The sequence below is a fragment of the Myotis yumanensis genome, unplaced genomic scaffold, assembly GCF_028538775.1.
Source record: "Myotis yumanensis isolate MYYU_CA2020_CCGP unplaced genomic scaffold, mMyoYum1.0.hap1 SCAF_1, whole genome shotgun sequence".
Taxonomy (NCBI): Eukaryota; Metazoa; Chordata; class Mammalia; order Chiroptera; family Vespertilionidae; genus Myotis; species Myotis yumanensis.
Genome location: NW_027223752.1, coordinates 236,511,256 through 236,530,182, shown reverse-complemented (window position 1 = coordinate 236,530,182; position 18,927 = coordinate 236,511,256). Strand labels below are relative to the sequence as shown.

Sequence of the window (18,927 nt, the reverse complement as noted above, 5' to 3'; positions counted from 1 at the left end):
AACCTCATGACTCTGGATGCTGAGCCATAGCTGACTGGACCAGGGGCGGATGTCTGTCCCAAGCTGGGCCAATGTTCTCCTGCATGCTCAGAAGCTGGGCTTGGAATTGATACAGCTGTGACGAGAAGCATATAAACTCAGGAGCTGACGGTGGCCCGTGTTCGGCCATGTGAATTGAGAAACAGGGAAGGCTGGTTCGCAGAGATAATCAAATTGAGGGAGAGAGAGATGGAGAGAAGTCTGGTAGCGTTCTAGTGCCTAGCTCCCTCCCAAGGTGAAGTACAAGTATGCAGAACGGACCCCTTGCCCAATCCCTTCCTCCTGCTGACATCTGCAAAAGAGCCCATGTCCTCAGCTCAGAAATGTTGAGAGATCAGCTCCAACCAACTGAAAAAAAATGCAGGCCGCTGGCTGTTGTCCAACAACCAGATGACTCGCACTGGCTCCGGGGGGAGGTGGAAAGTGTATTTAGGAAGAAATTCCTGCTCGTAGAAGCAGAAGTGATGAATAGGTGTTCCTGTTTCTCAGACAGTTTTCAGACAAGGCTCGGAGAGGTAAGTAACTCACTTAAAGTCGCACAGCTAGTGAGCAGGGAAGCTGGAGTTCAAACCCAGATCGTTCAGTGTCCAAATCTCAAGTGTTTTTCGTTTGTATGTTTGCTTTTCCTATTACTCATTCTTGGCTCTTTCCTGGGATTCTTCTTCTTCATTTTTTAAACTAGAAATGTCTAGTGTCCAGAAGCTACAGGTCCGATACAGATGAAGGTTAACACAATGGCTTCCCATTCCCTTCTGAAGCCTTTTGCTCAGTAGCATCCACTCTCTGTGGCTCCTGGGGAGTGCACACCAGCAGGCACTGGGTGCTCAGCAGCCCGTGGGCCCGTCTCTGCCTCAGGTCTGGGCTTGCGGATCCCAAGCAGGAATGATGGTGGGAGAAGAATACATCCAATCGTCTTGCTATGACAGGTTATCTGGATATGGGTTTTATCAATCAAGATAGTCTAATTATGCTGCATAACAACCACCACGCATCTCCACAGACATCAAGAACAAAGGGTGCCTTCGCACGGCCAGCACACGTACTCGGCTGGCTGTGCTCCATGGCATCTTCTCTCAGGGACCAGGCCGAGGAAACACTGGACTATTATGGGTTGTCATGGCAGAAGGTAAAGCCAGCAGTGGAGCATGTGGGATTTCTTAAATTTGCAACACATGTTGCTTTTTATGGCCAAGTCTGTCATCAACAGGTCTAGCAACTATCACCCTCTCCTGGGAAGAGGCCCTGCCGATGAGTGAACACTGAGACCACCGCAGAGGGTCTCCAGTTCCTATGTTATCATGGCACGTTCATGATTCCACGGGTCCAGAAAACTCAGGTTTCCCGTGCTACCCCACGAGAATTCCCACTTCCGGGTGCTGGGCACCTTCCATGCGGCAAAAGCCTGCTTACACCACCTTTCCCAAGGCAGCAGGGTCATCCAGGCAACCTTTCTAAGGGCTGTGACAGTGACGTCTGGGTGGCTGGCAGCTATTTCTCACTCACAGCACACGCCTCTCATGGGTGGCAACAGATGCTCTTTCTGGCCGAGGCTGCGCTGAAGGACGTCTATGAAAGTCCCCAAATGAGGCCACGCTGCCTGCATCCATCCCGATGGTACAGAGGTGGGGCTGGAGGGGAACTCCCATGTGCCTTGCTCTCTTCCAGAGCAGAACGCCTGGCCTAATGCATGAAATATTCTTACTTATGAAACCTCCATTAGGTGCTACATCGAACGGGGCCCTCTGTAGCATCCCTCCACCTGCTCTCCCTTTGCATCCATATCCCCTCAGCTTTACGGGGTTTCAAATAGTTATCAGCCCACTGTCAACTGAAGATTCCTGGCCTCTGAGGTTAAGAGAACAAAATAGAAAGAAGGATGAAAGCGGAATCTCATAGCCCCAGTCTGTGGGGAGACGAATGGCCTCCCCGCTGGCTTTTCTAGGGATAGCTTGCACTTGTGGTCACGTGGGTCTTGGATAGCCTGATGTTTTGAGCTCACTTTTGTGGCTCTTGCAGATCCAGGGAAAACTTGAACCTTTGTTCCGACCCTCCTGCCTGCCCCCCCCCCCCCCCCCCCCAAAAAACACTAAAAAAAAACAACAAAACTCCACAACTGCACCAAACACATACTCACGTTGAAGGTTTGGTGTAGCTCAGGCCCCTCCCACTGAAAACCCTTCCCTATGCCCGGGCCCCCTTCCTGGGTCCTGGTCCCCCTCTTACCCTAATTCACTCCCGTCCCTACAGTACCCAGAGCTAGTTACCGCTCTTCTGCTCTGCCCCAGCCTTACCTTCTCGTAGGCAAAGACTCACTAGTGTCTCCATGACACAAAGGGCCACTGATGCAATACAGAATCATTGGCAGGGATTTGTCATTTCTTTCTCACTTTCTCCATAGGCAGAAGAAAGCTGTATGGAGGCGAGAGGGGCACGGGTGTGCGCATCTCGGGGTTCGGGCAGGCAGACCGCGGAACCTATTCGCTCGCGTCGCCGTCGGCAGGCGGAGGCCGGAACCTTTGTGCTCGCGTCGCCGTTGGCGGGCGGAGGCGTGCAGTGCCGGACCTGTCCTCCAGCGGCCGGGTTCGCGCAGTGGTCGCCGGCTGCTGACGTGGGCCAGCCGGGTGCCGGGCTGTCAGTGCGGGGCGTGATGGCGGTAGACATCACACTCCTGTTCCGGGCCAGCGTAAAGACCGTGAAGACTCGGAACAAAGCGCTGGGAGTGGCGGTGGGCGGCGGGGTCGATGGCAGCCGCGACGAGTTGTTCCGCCGCAGCCCCCGGCCCAAGGGCGACTTCTCCAGCCGGGCGCGCGAAGTGGTGAGCTGGTTGCTATGGAAACGGCGGGCAGGCGGTGGGCTCGGGCCCGCGACGCGGACCCGGAACCAGGCCAGACCCTGTCCCACAAGCGAGTGTGACAGAAGCGCCTGGAGAAAAGTGGTCCGAAAGCGGGAACAGGAGGGTTCGCCCCAGGCAGCCGACAGCTGTTTCGGGAAGGAAACAGCCTCGATTCGAAGAATGGGGACGTGTATTGGGGAGCACATTTCCCTGGGGGCTGGGGGGAGGGGGGGGGGAGACGCTCGGGAATCTCAGTCCGCTAGGTTCAGGGGCGGCTTTGAGGGAGGGCGAGCTCGCTGTCGCCGCAGCCCTGAGCGCCGGGGAAGCTTCCCCAGGCCCCGCGTTTCCCTATGGCTGCGCTGACCATAGTGCCTCTGCCTCCAGGGTTTCCTCGCTTCCTGCTCCTCTCTCCCTCCCCCGCCCCCGCGTTGAGGTCAAAGGTCACGTCCGCTGACCTCCCTCTTCCCCTCGCCTCCCGCCATAGATGAGGGCGCATCTAGGGATCAGTTGGTCCCGAGGCTGGTGTGGGGTCATCTTTCGCAAACACTCCACGCTGCAGCCATCGGAGCCGCTTTCTGTTCCCTGGACACGCGGGCGGAGAGCAGGGACCTTCCCCCGCAGGGCGGGGCCGGGCGGGCTTGGCCGCGGGACCCCAGGGCCCCGCTCGGCGTGGCTCCGTGTACGGTTAGTATTGAGTGCAGATAGAAAGGAACAGATGGCCCCGGCCGGTTTGGCTCAGGGGGTGGAGCGTCGGCCTGCCGACTGAGGGTCCCGGGTTCCATTCTGGTCAAGGGCACATGCCTGGGTAGCCGGGCTCCATCCCCAGTGGGGGGCGTGCAGGAGGCAGCCGATCCATGATTCGCCCTCATCATTGATGTTTCTATCTCTCCCTCTCCCTTCCTCTCTGAAATCAATTTATATATATAAAATGAACAAATAAATGGTTGTTGGTCTTCCCCACCAAACTCTGCAGGGGGAGAGGACGCTCTGCAAGGGGTGTCTGCCTTGGTCACCTCTGTATCCTTGGCACCAGGGGGATGTTGTTTTGGGGTGGCCCATATACACGGTTCGGTCTGGACTCTTTAAGAAATAAAAATGCAAAATGACAAAAGACGGTTCCGTGCTTTGGGAGGTGCAAGTGAAGCTAACACTTCACTAATGTCAGGGTAAATCCACTTCTGTTGGGCACAGTCCGATAGCTGGTACTCTGCAGACACTCACGTTTTTTAAATGAATAGATGTGCATGAATGAAGGAGCGGCAGTTTGCAGGGAATAGTCAGGCATTGGTGGGGCTGGGGGTTGGCCAGATGCTTATTGATAGGTTTATAGCACAATTTAAAAGGACTGGTGGGGGAGACACATTCACCACGCAAGTGCCATCAAGCCTCGTGGATGTGTTGGGCACAGAGGAAGTGTGTTCAGTTGTACCTGAGCGCCAGGAACGGCTGTTTAGAGGCGATGGTTCCTGAAACAAACCTTGAAAGAGGAGTAGTTGGTTCCGGGCCGACAGAGTGAAGAAGGGCGCCTCGGGCTGAGGAGAGTTATACACGAAGGTGTGGAGACAGGTGACTTTATGCTCGTTTATATATGCCCCGTGCAAGTCTACCCATTAAATTACAAACAAATTAGTAATGATATTTCAAATTTTGCTTTGTAAGGGAGAAACTTACATCTGAACAACTGCAAACAATGATGAGCTTGGTTAGTTTAACTTACTTGGACTGTGGGACCGATGGGGACCCTGGGAGTGGAGAGAGGATTAGGACTTGGAGTTAGAAGACTTACATTTGAAACTGGGTCCTGCCACTTAGAAGTGGGTGACATGGACAAGTCCTGAGCCTCATTTTCCCTTCCTATAAAATGGGCATGGTAATACTTGAACTGATAATCAAATCTTTAGGCTCTTATGAGACTGCATGTATCATAAAGAATCATATCCAATGAGACTGTGTGTATCATACAGAACCATACCGATTCTTACTGTTCCTCCTCACTCCCCACCTCAGCTCCATGTTGGCTGTCTAGACTGTTTTCATCTTTGGGGTCAAGCTACATCCCCTAAGCCACTTAGCGTTCTTGTACTTTCATTCCTTGCTTGCAAAGGGGAACCAAGCAAGTTCGTGAAGGAATCGGTGAAAACCCGGTGCGGTACTCATAGCATCAGTAGTGGAGACAGCAGCGTTCCTCTGTCAGGGTGAACGCTCGGTCAGTGACGGCAGACATGTGGCCACCATGCCACTGTCCTCTCTCCCCCTGTGGCCGTGGGAGCCCCGCTGATTTCCCAGCAGATCTGTATAGCTCAGAACCCGCACAACATTGTGCCCCTGACAACCGTCGCCAATCCTTGGGCCTGACATTCAAGTTACAATCTGCTTGACATCTTACCTGACACAGAGTAGAAACAACCTGTATACCTAAAGCTGAACCACGTGTACTTCATGTTCTTTGTGTACTAAAGGGTCTAAGTTCATGTTGTACAGGCTTCTCATTTGACACGTGGGAAAACTAATACCCAGGTAAGTGGAACGACTTGCCCAGAGTCCTAATATCTGCACTCATGGCACAGTCAGAAGTAGAAGCCAGGTGCTTGCATGCTATTTATTATGCCCCCAACCGCCATCCTCCTACCTTTAATTTCCACTATAATTTTAAACCAAAAATTCATTTTTGGGGCTTTAGAACGGCAGTGAGTCTTCTTCTAAAGTTAATACTGAATTCATAACTGGAGACTGAATGGTATTTAGAGCAGAAAGCCCTGAATTGGATGTCTCTTACTTTATGAATTGGAATGCCTCTTACTTACTGTATAAACTTGGACAAGATCCTTAACCTCTGTTTCCTCACTTCTAAAATAAGGTTATTACGCAGATGGAATGAGAAAAGGTATGCAAGTGCCTGCATGAGTGTGCATTCTTTTGGTTGCAAATGACAATAATCTAATAGTGTAAATTAACCTGAGCTAATGGAGATGCCTTCGCTCAGACAGCTGGGACACGGCTGGAGCTTCTTTTTCTAGCTCTTCTCCATAAAACCCCAGGAAAGGACTCTAGTTGGTCTGGTTGGATCCTGAGCTCTCCTTTTGGCATCAGAGGATTACGATCCTTCAAATGGCCCCGGTCATGTCTGCTCCAATGGGTGGGTTGAATACTATGGTTGTTGCCCTGCCAGAACCTTGGAGGGGAGAGCTCCTTCCAGGAGTATGGAGGGAGGGATGCTGGACAGGCAAATCCAACAAAAACAGCCACCACAGTGTCTAGCACGGTGCCTGACTTGCTTCCACCCTGCCCGGTTGTCTTCAGCTCGGGTGGGGAATGAAAAACTGGAATGTGGGAGTTTGTAGTGACAGGCTGTGGGTGTGGGAATGTGCCTGGAGGTGCCTCATATGGCAGCTCTTCATTTTCTTCCTGACAAAAAAGTTACAGAGGCCACGGAATGCACCATACGGGAAACCAGACGCCTCTAAGCAGCCAGATTGTCCAGGGAGCAGGGGCCAATGAAAAGCACAGGAAACCTGTGTTGTAGCTCAAGGCCAGCCACTAAGTGGGCAGGCCACGTAATCTCCCGGGGCCTCCACATTGGTAAGACTGAGAGCTTAGACTGGGTAACGGCAGTGAGTTCTGTTAAACAAAGATGCTTTGATTACATATAAGGTAATAGTGGCCCTGAGTTGTTGGGAATTCTATTTTCAGAGTAAGCGTGCTGATAAGGTTCTCTTTATTATACATTGCTTTCCTGAAAGCTAAATGTAATTTATTTTTTATTTTCTTAGGAATTGGTTATCTTGAATTCTTGGCTGAAATTCAAAGTGATCCACAGCCAGGTGATCTGGTCCCTACTTCTCCGACCTCACCACTTCTTACTCTTTTTACTCTACTCCCGCACCCTCGCCTCTTTGCCTTTCTCACACTACCGGGCACATTGCTACCTTAGGGCCTTTGCATTTGTTGTTCCCTCTACGTGAATACTTTTCTCCCAAATTCAACATGGTTTGATTTTCAGGTTTCTGCTCAAATGTTGCCTGAATGAGACCTTCCTCAACTGCCCTGTATAAAGCAGCTTCCTTTTTCTGTACTTTACTCTGCTTTATTCTTTCCATTATCTAACACGTCAGGTATCCATTTATTTACCATTTATCTATAGAATATATGCTTCATGAAAACAAAGACTTTGTGCTTTTTAGCACTGAATCCGTAGGTCCTAAGGACATAGGTACTCAGTAAATATTTCTTGAATTACTGAAGGAGTGTTAATCCACGGGGTCACTTCGCTTTCAGTTTTGCAGCTAGTTGACCTCTGTCCAGGGCTCCTTCCAATTCCAGGAAGGAGTGACCCTAACATTCCTCAATAGTGCACAGCATACATTTACACTTAGTGCAGTACCTGGAGTAAACATTAGATAAAAAGTAGCTTTTATTTTATTAAATAAAATGTATTCTATTATGAAGATGTGTTCCTACCTCAGTCTAATGGAGAAGCAGACACCTAAATGGTATAACAACTCAGGTATAAGCGACAGCCGCTACTCTCAGCATGATTCCACAGGTCCTCCTCGGTTTGCTTCTGAGACGTTTTGTTGACCTATGTGCCAAATTTGGGACCTAAAGGTTGAGCCAGGACCACCAGGGTAGCTGGAAATAGATTTTATTCAAGGATCGAGTATAGTTCTACTTAAACAGGATTTCCGTCAAGGGAGCAGGGTTTGAAAAAGCCATATCGGGGAGCAGGTGCCAGGGGTCAGTGAGAAGCCAGAATGACAGGTGATAGGGCCAAGCAGGACAGGAATAGATCAGGAAACCGTAGGTCAAGGATGCAGGCTTCAAACAGAACATGAGCATATTGAGTCATATCTTTTTTATTGTTCTATTTAATGCAGAAACCTTTTTGCCAATGAAATAGGAGCAGCTTTGGTTAAGGCTAGGTTAGGGTGTGGGGAGAGAGGTTAGGCAGCCTGCTCTCTACCACCCTTCTCCCTTCTTGAGGAGCCCTTATGGAACCAACCGAAAGGCTCAGGGACACAGAGGTTAAAAACCATTGTGTTAACATTCTCCAAGGCCTCTCTTAGCTGCACAATGCTACGTTGTTTTGTTGTTGTTGTTGTTTTAAATATATTTTATTGATTTTTTACAAAGAGAAAGGGAGAGGGACAGAGAGTTAGAAACATCGATGAGAGAGAAACATCAGCTAGAAACATTGATGAGAGAGAAACATCGATCAGCTGCCTCCTGCACACACTCCACTGGGGACGTGCCCTCAACCAAGGTACATGCCCTTGACTGGAATCAAACCTGGGACCTTTCAGTTCACAGGCCGACACTCTATCCACTGAGCCAAACCAGTCAGGGCACGATGCTATGTTTTTACGGATCGTAATAACCGAGTGAATATTGTAAGCAGAACTCAGTGCTGGAGACTTTTCGTGATAGTAATAGTGAGCCCTTACCTGGCCAGTGTGGCTCAGTGGCTGAGCTGTATGGAGATCGGAGGTCTGCCTCACAAGTCCAGCCAGTACTGGGCTGGGCCTCCCTTCACACGGTGAGACATACAAGGCATGTTAGCCTCGCCAGATTGCAGATGAGGACAGAGACTCACTGGGCCCTTCTGCATGCCAGGCTCTTAGCAGAGTCTGTCTTCTCAGTGTGCTTTCTTCATCCTTGAAGGAAACGCATCCTGGTGGTAATGATTGCATCACATGTCCTAGCAGCATGATTGTCAGGGATGGTCAGTCCATTTTCTCCTTTGTGCCAAGAGAAATCGGCACTGGGTCAAAGAGTTCCCAGTTTCCTCAGTTTCTAGTTGGCAGTCACCAGCAGTTCATCGAGTCACTTACTTGGGTGGGGCTGCTGAAACGGTCTCCTCGGGGTGACGCTGTGAATTAATTCTTCCTGCCTGGGGTCTGGTTCTGTCTTGCAAGCTGGAGAACCAGATCTGTCAACACGCTGAGGGGAGAATCATCTGTCAGGACAGCTGTCGCTGAGCTCACACCGACTTGTGTTAAAGTCAGAATACAAGCTTATTTACGTTGAGCACTATGACTAATAGGAGGATACACATTTTAGAAAATCAGTTTATTTTTGAGCTTCTGCTGTAGGTCAGGAACTCTGTTAAGGACTTTACATACCTGATCTCATTTAATTTTTCTCTTTTGGGGGGTTAGGAAGAGAATGTGTGATTCTACAGTTTTGATTGTATTATGAATAATATTCTAGAATGCATACACACTTGATGTTTGAGGTTTCTTTTTACATGGAAATCCATATGGGCTCCCTCTGGTGGGTGAAGTGTCAGCAAAGTCTACGGTGGTTAATTACGGCATGTATTATGAAAAACCTAATGTGTTTAAGACATATTAGGGTGAACGTTGACTTAGAAAGAGGCCCCTGGGGAACCTCTAATAGGGAGTGAGTGAACAGAGGAGTGAGGGTCAGACGTGTTGAATGAACGCATGTCACGCAGATATGAAAAGCTGTGGCACAGTTGTAACTCTAAACTCAATAGCACGTTTTTCTTCCCAACTTTCAGGCTCTCGAAGTCTGTAAATCCTGGAGTGTGCCAGCTCCTACTTGTCCCAGTGGAACACAGGCTGCTTGTCAGGACTTTCGTCTGGAGCCCTGAGCTGTATGCATGTTACTGTTCAAATTGCTGTGTACTAGTACTTTTAGACAGATGATGTGCAAACCCCGGTAAACTGAACGTTTGCCTTCTAGTCGAAGTAGAAGTGACAGCAGCATATCTTGACTTAGAGACATTGAGAAAATAATGAAAAAGCATACGTTTTCATTACAAATACTTTTAGAGTTTGCTGTTAAGTAACTGATTTTGGAGACCTCACCTAAGCTCCTGTTTGTTTTGGGTTCATTTTTTCATCTTGTTTGTTTAATGAGAGGCTTTGGCTCCATAATCCTTAAGGACCTTTCAACAGGGGCCCCGTGACTCAGTGCTCTTTTTCCAAGTGTTCTCCCCCAAGGATGTGTTTTTATTGATTTTTAGAGAGAGAGGAAGGGGGAGGGAGGGAGGGGGAAAGAGAGAGAGAGAGAGATGTGAGAAACACCAATCAGTTGCTTCCTATACACACCCTGACCAGGAATTGAACTGGCAACCTTTTGGTGTATGGGATGATGCTCCAACCAAGTGAGCTACCCAGGACCAGGGTGCCAGATATATTGTTAAACTAGAGGCCTGGTGCACAAATTCGTGCACTGGTGGGGTCCCAAGGGGGGTGGGGCCGGGATGCAATCGGCCCTCTGGGCGGGTGGTGGGACGCCCTTGCCAGCCTGGGATCTGGATCCATCCTGCTGACGTTCATGCTGGTTGTCGGGAGCCATCTGGCAGCCACTTTTATATCATTTCTTCCTTGTGGAGCATCTAGGGAGGGGAAGCGGCCGCGGTGCCCGAGGCCGACTTCCAGGAGGCCAGCAGCACTGTCAGGATTGTGCGGGCGGTGCTGGTCCGTTGGTTCCTGGCCCGTTCTCTGGAGATTAGACCTGCAGGACTACTGAGGGAGGGAGTGGCTGCCCAGCCCCAGGGCTGGTAGGCTGCTGGGACCAGGTTTGGTCACTTAGACTTTTATATATAGAGATGATTTTTGCAATGACAACTACCCAGTCCATGCCTTGTGCTATTCTGCCTTCCTTTCCCACCCCAGGTTCCTAACTTCTCAAAATTTTTCACCTAGATGAGAAAAATGAGTTTGTTTGTTCTTTAGAGTTCTCATTTGGTATGTTTCCACAGATTATTTGATTTAATAGTGATTATATCCTATATGATAAAAGCCTAATATGCTAAGTGTCCGACCATTCGTTCGACCATTTGACCAGTCATAACATGCACTGACCACTTTGGGGCAGACACTCCAACCGGTAGGTTAGCTTGCTACTGGGGTTTAGCTGATTGGGACTGGGCAAGATGGGCCAGACAGGTGATTGAGCCCTTCGGCGGTCCCTCCGCAGCCCCATCGTGCACCGTTGGGGTCCCTCGGCCTGGCCTGCGCCCTCTTGCAATCCGGGACCCCTCGGGGAATGTCGGAGAGCCAGTTTCAGCCCCATCCCCACAGGCCAGGCCACGGGACCCCACCAGTGCACGAATCAGTACACTGGGCCTCTAAGTATTCTTATAATGGACTTTTATCAGTGGGGCATGTTTTTGAGGTTAACTAATTTAAAATCTGATTATAAAAGTCATAAGAGCTCAGCCCAGCTGAGTGTCCACCCATGAACCAAGAGGTCCGTGGTTCAATTCCCTATCAGGGCATATGCCTGGGTGGTGGGCTCAATCCATAGTAGGGGGTGTGCAGGAGGCAGCCAATCAATGATGTTTCTTTCTCATCAATATTTCTATCTCTCTATTCTTCTCTCCCTTCCTCTCTAAAAATCAATAAAAACACTTTTTAAAAAAAGTAGGAAGAGCTCATTAAACAGAATAAAAAAGAAAATAAAGTTCACATATATTATTGACCAAAAATAGTACTGTTATAATTTTGATGTATATCTTCCCAGACATTTTTCCTATTAAATAAAAACAGCATTTTTTTCTATGATGCTGTTATGTAGTCCCTCTTTTTTTCTTTTCTTGCCTTTTTTACTTACAGTGTAATATGGACATTTTCCACATCAACATATATTGTTCTGTGTCACCAATTTATTTGGCTGCATTACTTTTGAAATGAAAAGCAGAACAGAACAATTAAAATTCTAGAAAGACACAGTTTTTATTGAGATGCTGCGGTAGGAAATGAATTAATATCTTTCGATTAGAAAACTCATGAGTAAGCAATATCTAATTACATATTAAATGCACAATGGAGGGGTCCGTCCTTACAGGAAGATTGCAGTGAAACCTGTAAAGGGAGTAATTTTCCTGTAACTCGGCTGGATTTTTCACTTCAGCTTTTCTTAACTTATCCAAGAAAATCACCTACAAATGTTGCATTGATGTCTTGGCTTTCTGGCTGTCATTCTGAAAAATAACAAATGATAATAATAGCTACCACTTGTTGAACACCTACTCTACCTGGCCCTGGCTGACAGCTTTGTAACTGAGTTGACTATCCTTGCAAGTTAGGTCTCTTTACTCACGAAGAAACCAACTTCAGAAGGTGAAGTGACCTGCCCAGGATGCAGTAGTGATGCTGGCCGTGTGCGTACCTCGGGTTGCCTGCGCCCTCCAGGCTCCCTGAGTGCAGGGTGTACACATGGTGAGTGCTGCCCCAGGACTTTGGACTGCACTGCATTTGCAGAGCCACAGGGTAGGTCTCTGGCCGGTTCCTCCTTGGCATGTCGTCGGAGCATCTGCTGTCTTTAGGAGCATATTTTGGACCATAAGTCATACACATTTTAAAGTGCCTGACTAGTTTTGGGGGGAATACAGTTGCTGCCAAACCAAACTTAAAAAAAAAAAATCAATGATTACCTTCTTCTACAGTTTTATTTATTTTTCTGTATTTTAATAGTTAATGTATTTTAATAGTTAATGTATGTTGAGGTATGCTTTTGGGACAAAAGGGGGAAAAAGTTGTGGTTTTAGTTAGTAAAATTATAATAAGGAAGAAGACCCAACATATAGTCATACAAAAAAGTGTAATTCCTTTTCATCTTTGGGGCACTGTTTTATTATTTTGTTTACTTGTTCATTCAACAGTCATCCTATGGAAAACTTGGGCTGAGATGACTTTCAGAATTGCCCAGAGAGGCATTAGATGGCCATTGGCTGGCCATTGGATGTGAGCTACCCCCAGGCGGGGCCGTGTCGGTGGGCGAGGCAGCTTCCTTCTGCTGTGGGCCATCAGCTGGCAGTTCTCCTGGAAGCGGAGGGAAATGAGGGCCTCACTCCTGAAGGCACAGGTCTGCCACACCACCTTTAGGGCTGTTGTGGGGATTGAATGCCATACTGCATGTAAAGCTGCTAGCATTTGTCTTGCACAATATAGATTCTCATTAAATGGCAACTTCCTCGTTGTCAGCTTATATTTGTTGAGTTCCTCTGTTTAAAGAAGGCACCTAGATTGCTGTTTGGGATAGAAAGATGAGCATGACTTTCACCTGGCCGTTAATATATTATAATCTGGAAAGGACATTCGTTCATTCATTCATTCAATAAATATTCATTGAGCACCTGCTGTAGACTGTTCACTGTTTTTGCCACTGGGGATAGAGCAAAAATAAGACAGAGAAAAATCTCTGCTTTCATGAAGCTTATGTTCTAATGGGAAATTTACAGTAAATAAGGAAACATACATAAAAATGTGTATGTCAGGTAGTGATAAGTAAACTCATAAGACATACTCCTAAGTAATTAGAGAATTCATCAGAGGAACTTTAAGAATTCAGAGGACGGAGAGGTTAGTCGGGTGAGGTTGAGAGGAGACTTCCTGGGGAGGTGGCGTTGAGTGGGCCTCATCGATTTCCATGTGGAAACAGGAAGGAGAAGAGGCCAGGAACAGGACAGAGGCTCCGGGTGGGAAAGCTCAGTGTAGCTGGGAGGAGTAGAAGCAGGTAGTGGGTGTGCCCTGTCTTACCCCTTGGCCCTTCCTGATCCACCCCCATCTTTGCCCTCTGCTCTTGTCGGGATAAGTTTACTAGCCGTCCGACTTCTGACTGGGTTTAGCCACTGGGAGGCTCCAGCAGGAGATGGGAGGGTTGGAAGAGGTGTCGGTTTGGGAACTGGGTAGAGGCTGTGCATCCACAGTCTGTGGCTCTGGTTAGGTGTCTGCCCACCAGCCCTCCAGTGTTTCCCTGTGTATGTGAAGCATCCTCGGGTCGGGATGGGTTTAACCAATAGGCTGGTCCCAGCCAGCAGTGGACGGGATTGCCTTGCAGCCCCATCCCTGAGAGTCAGGGCCACAGGGGCCTCCTCACGGGCCGGACTTGGGACCATGCATCTCGGCCTTTATTTAAGGTGGTTGGTAGGCGATATACTTCTCCTTCTCGCCCTTTCTAGCTCAGCATTCCAACAGGCAAAAGTCAAGAATTTAGGCTCAAACAGATTTTCTCTTAGTGATGTGGCAGTTGATGCTTTTCTTCCGAATATGCCCTGAAAGGTGAGCGGTGGTAAATGGCTCCTGTGGCGTTTTTGACTCTCAATCTGAACTGGAACGGAATCTGTAACCCATTATCAGATTCTGAATCAAGCGGCCTTGTCTCTCTCCTGTTTTTGTTTCAGTGGAAATGTGTGTTTTTATTCTGTCAGTGGGCAGTTTACATACCTAATATACCTAATATTAAGAGGGAATTATATAATGAATACTTGATGTGAAGGGACTATTTAAATACTTCAACTCCAAGGGATTCCATTAAAGTAATAAGGAAATTACATTTAATTTTAAATGGTAGAGATTTTTTTTAATGTTATTGCTATTAAGCATGTATTACACACACTCAGCCCACTTTTTGCAAATGAATTCCCAGAGTACAATTCATCTTTCTATAGTTGGAAAGGAAATATTCTTGCAAAATATGTAGTTTGATGTCTTCTTCTTAACTGCGGAGAGAAGCATACTTTTCCAAAGAATAGAATGTGATGGTTGATTGGAAACTTTTGGAGTTACAGGCTTTTAGTTCTACCTCTTGAAATAAGAAAATATATATAAATGGGTCCCCAGATGAAGGCGTGGTGGGGTGCTTTAGAGTCCTAATTGACTCCAGACATAGAGGCCGTGATTTGTAAGCAAGCAGTGACAAGAGGAAGTTAAATCAAAATTAAATTAAGGGAAGGGAAAAAAAGATATCAAGGAGAGGTGATGAATTTTCTGAAAGCATCTAAATACCTATCTGTGGGCAGGTGGCACATGTGTGACTATATCTCAAAAGATGAAATCTGGAAGCATTTCTGCACTAAAAAAGACCTCTCTCATATCCATCACTCGGTACAGTTCAGTCAGCACAGGCATATTCGCTTCTATACTTTTCCATGACTCAACTGTCAGCAAAAATCAGTATCTCCCACGAGACACAGGAGGTGATATTTTGGGAGATTGGTTTTTCTGTTTATGTTTTGGCATTCTGTTGTAGTTCCAGCTCATGTAAATAAAATGCTGGGAATCGGAGCCTCCCCGACACCCGGCCACACTGAGCGCCATTTGTGCCGTTTTTGTCTCCCTTTTCCAGACCCATGAGGACAGGGACTGCTCCACACCCCAGCACAGCGCAGAGCAGAGTGAACACACACAGAGAAATGAGTGGAGTGAATAAGCGCCCGTGCCTCCTCTTCCTCACCTCTCCCACTGTGACCATGTGGGTTCAGACCCTCGCCATCTTGAGCCCGAGCTTAAAACCCTGGAGCCACCTCCACAGCCAGGCCAAGCCACTGTGCAGAAATGCGCTTTCCTCCTGGTGCCCAAAAGCAAATGCGTTCAGTACTGCTCATTCCCCACATGATGGACGTTTGGCTGGTGTTCAAAGGTCTTTATACTTAGCTGTATAAAGACCTACCCACTTTTCCATTTTACATCCCACACTTCCCCGGATCCTCCCGCCACCTTCAAGCCCCTCTGTCCGGAGCCTCCTCTGCTTCCTTGACTCCTCCTGTGTCTCTTGCTTGGATGCCGGGCTTTCCTATACTTACTCACATTCTACCATCTTTAAAGGTACAGTGTGTCCTATACTCTCTCCTGAATTCTAATCATTTGCTGCTAGTATTACTCATTAAGCAGGGGACTGTGTGCGGCTGTGACAGCCTTCACATTGTGGTTTTGTGTTGCTGTTTAATGATTGCATTGTTGCTTAGCTTTCAGAATGCTGTTATGATGTCCCCCAAAATATATTGTTTCCTTTTGAGCATGGGGCTGGGAAAGGAGAGGGTAGGACCCTGGCTTGATGCTCGTTTGTATTTTCCTCAGTGGCTCTTGGAGCTAGTGTGGCAGCCTTTAGATATACTGTCACCACATCGTGGGCATTTCTGCATTTCCAGTGCCTAGCGCCATGCCCGCCCATAGTAGGCATTCGGTGCATGGTATGTGGATACATGAATAAAGGACATTCTCAAACATTTGTTTTCTAGTTTGACTAAAGAATCAACATAGGGAATTTTACGTCTTCTAAAAGCAATAAAAACCCAGGTTTTTCTCTGAGTTTTTTTCCTCCTTAAGAGTTCTCCCTAAAGCACTTCTTCCTTTTGCCTGCCTTTGCTTCATACCTAAATGGAAATCAATTTCCTCTAATTGTTTTCCCTGTGAAATTGGAGAACAGCTGTTTAGTCACCTCCTTATTCATAACCTTTCAACAAGTTAAATAGCCTCTAGGACTTGCTTTCTCCAGATTCAATTATCCCCAAACCCTTTTTTTTGTCTTCATAAAGGCTTTTTTTTTTAAAGCATTCATTATTTCTTTTTCTAGTTCTTTATAAAACTTAATTTTTTCATCAGTGTACCACAGGTACCCCATGAGGGCCTGAAGAGTACTGTCTGGATGAAAGGCATCTGAGTCTCGTTCTCAATATTTGTGTTTTGGACTACCCTGGTGACTTTTTGAAAAATTTTCACTGCCTGTCAGATGTAACTTGTCCACTGTCACCTGCTCCGTGTGTGTGTGTGTGTGTGTGTGTGTGTGCATTTTAAATGTGTAGCTTGATATTCTCCCCACGAACACTAACATGCTGTATCAGGAGTCTTCTGGTTACAAGTTACAGAGAACCCAGTGTAAATTCCTTCAGTGATCAAGGGAATGCATTGCTTTATACATAACACTGCAAAGTCTAGTGGTACGACTTAACCTCCGGATGGCTGTACCCTGTGGACTACAAGCGTCTCCAGAGGCCCCTGTTCTGCAGTCTCGTTAGCGAAAGAGCTGCAGCTCTGCGGGCCTGCTTTCCCACAGGGCCCCACCCAGAGGGGAGAGGCTCTGCTCTCCGGGTTCCCACCAGAACCTCGGACTAAGTCATTCTCACTGGCTCACACGGCAGCGTGTGCCTGTCCTGAAATCCACCCGTCTCGGCGGGGAAGGGTACACTGCTTGGCTTACTGAGGACCATACACATGGGGAGATTAGGGGGGCTGCTTCTGGAAGGAGCGAGCGGTGGATGTGGGTGGCCAACAATAGATGTGCATTGCTCTCTAAATCAGCGGTCGCCAACCTTTCGGACCTCGCGGACCACCGGTGGTCCACAGACCACCCGTTGGCGACTACTGCTCTAAATTGTGCCCTCACCCCGCCTTAGGTTATGAACATCGCTGTGAACTGAAGGATTTCTGAGAATGAATTTTTCATTCACTTACTCACTCTTTATTGAGCACCCAGCATATGCCAGGCATGCAACCAGGTGTTGATGCACAAACACAGGTGCGATGATGCCTGACTAGGAGGAACTCATGGTCCGGTGGAAAGACAGACTAATAGGCACATAATCACAGCAGGATGTGGTAAGTGCTGCTGTAAGTGTGTCTGGATCCAGAGGGAGAAGTGAAGAACTCAGTGGAGGGGCTTCACAGGAGGGCTTCAGAGGACAGGTGAGTTTTGAGCTGAGCCTTGAAGGGGTGAAAGGGACTTTCTAGAATGGGAAAGAAGGGCCTTCTCCTGAAGACCATGGTGAACCCTCAGAAGTTTTCAGCAGGGGCCTGGCAGGATCAGGTGTGGGTTTTTGAAAGGCCTTTCTGCTGGCCGTTGGTGGGCTCAGCGGAGGTGAGAAGGACCAGCAAGAGGGAAGACAGTTGAGTTATTGCAGTTATCAAGTCCGGTCAAGACACAGAGAGGCCTGAACTAAACCAGTGGCTACAGGGACAGAGGACAGGTTTCCAGGTGCATTTGACAGGATTTGGGACTTGTTGGGCAAAGGAGATGAAAATCAATGGTTCTAGGTTTCTCTCAGTGGATAGAGCGTCTGCCTATGGACTGAAGGGTCCCGGCTTTGATTCCGGTCAAGGGCACATGCCCAGGTTGCGGGCTCGATCCCCAGTAGGGGGGCCTGCAGTAGGCAGCCAATCAATGATTCTCTCTCATCATTGATGTTTCTATCTCTCTCTCCCTCTCCATTCCTCTCTGAATTTAATATATATATATATATATATATATGTATATATATATATATATATATCCATTCAACGGTTCTAGATTCCTTCACCCAGTGTGGGTGACTAGGTGGTCAAGATAAGTTCAGTTTTATGTTATTTGAGATGCTTGCTGAACACCGTGGACACATGTTTATGAGGCAGTTGTAAATACAGAAATAGACCTCAGGAAAGTTTCTGAGCTGGAGCTGCAGATCAAGAGACATGAAGGTGGAGGGTGAAGGCTTGAGGAGTGAGCATTGGCCAGTAATTCCTGGGCAACAGCATTTGAGAGACCGGCAGAGGCTAAGGTGTCAGAGAAAGGGGCTGTGGAGAAGTTAGTTATCTGGGTCCTTCCATATCAGCGATCTCTTCTGACCTTGATAAAGGTAATGTCAGCTGGGATGGTTTGTGGTGTGGACTCTGGGCTCTTCTACCTACCTGTGTGTGACTTGTGGGAAAATAACTTAACCTGGTTTCCTGATCTGTGTAATGGGAATAAAGTAGCACCTAATTTTGGAGGATTCAATGAGTAAAGCACTTTGAAAGTGCTTGGCACATAGGAAGTGCTATAAACTGTTTGCTAAATAAACCCAGAAACCAAGAAACACATCTGTGTGCCTTGCATCTGTGCATCTGTCTGTATTTCTGGGTCACTGGCTAGTTAATCTGAGATCCACAGTTAGCTTATTTGAACTCTAATAATCTTCTGAAAACTCAGCTGGTTCCAGTGCAGCAACACAAGTGCTGACTTCTGGAGGGTTTTCCAGAGTATTGATTGGATTATTTTTTTCTAATGGCTATTAATGGTACCTCTGACTTTGATGTACTTTTCTTTGTTTTTTATACACCACATATTTTTAAATCGTTCATGATACCTCCTAGCATACAGCTTTTCCTTCTTTCTCCTTTTTATTTTTTAAGGTTTCCTTCCCCAGAATCATTCCTAAAGTTCTGGAATGCCGTTAGTTGCTCCCCACATTTTGGCCAGTTCCTGGCATGTTACTTTTAATCAGGCTACTTTTCTCATCCATCTGGTGGAACTGGCAGTATTTTCAGCTCCTCCCCATTATGGTCAGGAAT

General features: G+C 47.5%; 1 protein-coding gene across 1 annotated transcript in view; it reads left to right on the top strand.

Moving 5' to 3' along the window:
• The first annotated feature begins 2,621 nt into the window (after window positions 1-2,621).
• The window catches only part of STX18 (syntaxin 18), an 82,017-nt gene continuing 65,711 nt past the window's right edge, over window positions 2,622-18,927 (top strand). The window contains exon 1 of the mRNA XM_070399469.1: window positions 2,622-2,854. Coding sequence (XP_070255570.1) covers window positions 2,687-2,854 — 168 coding nt within the window. The 5' untranslated portion in view covers window positions 2,622-2,686. The remainder of the gene's footprint in view (window positions 2,855-18,927) is intronic.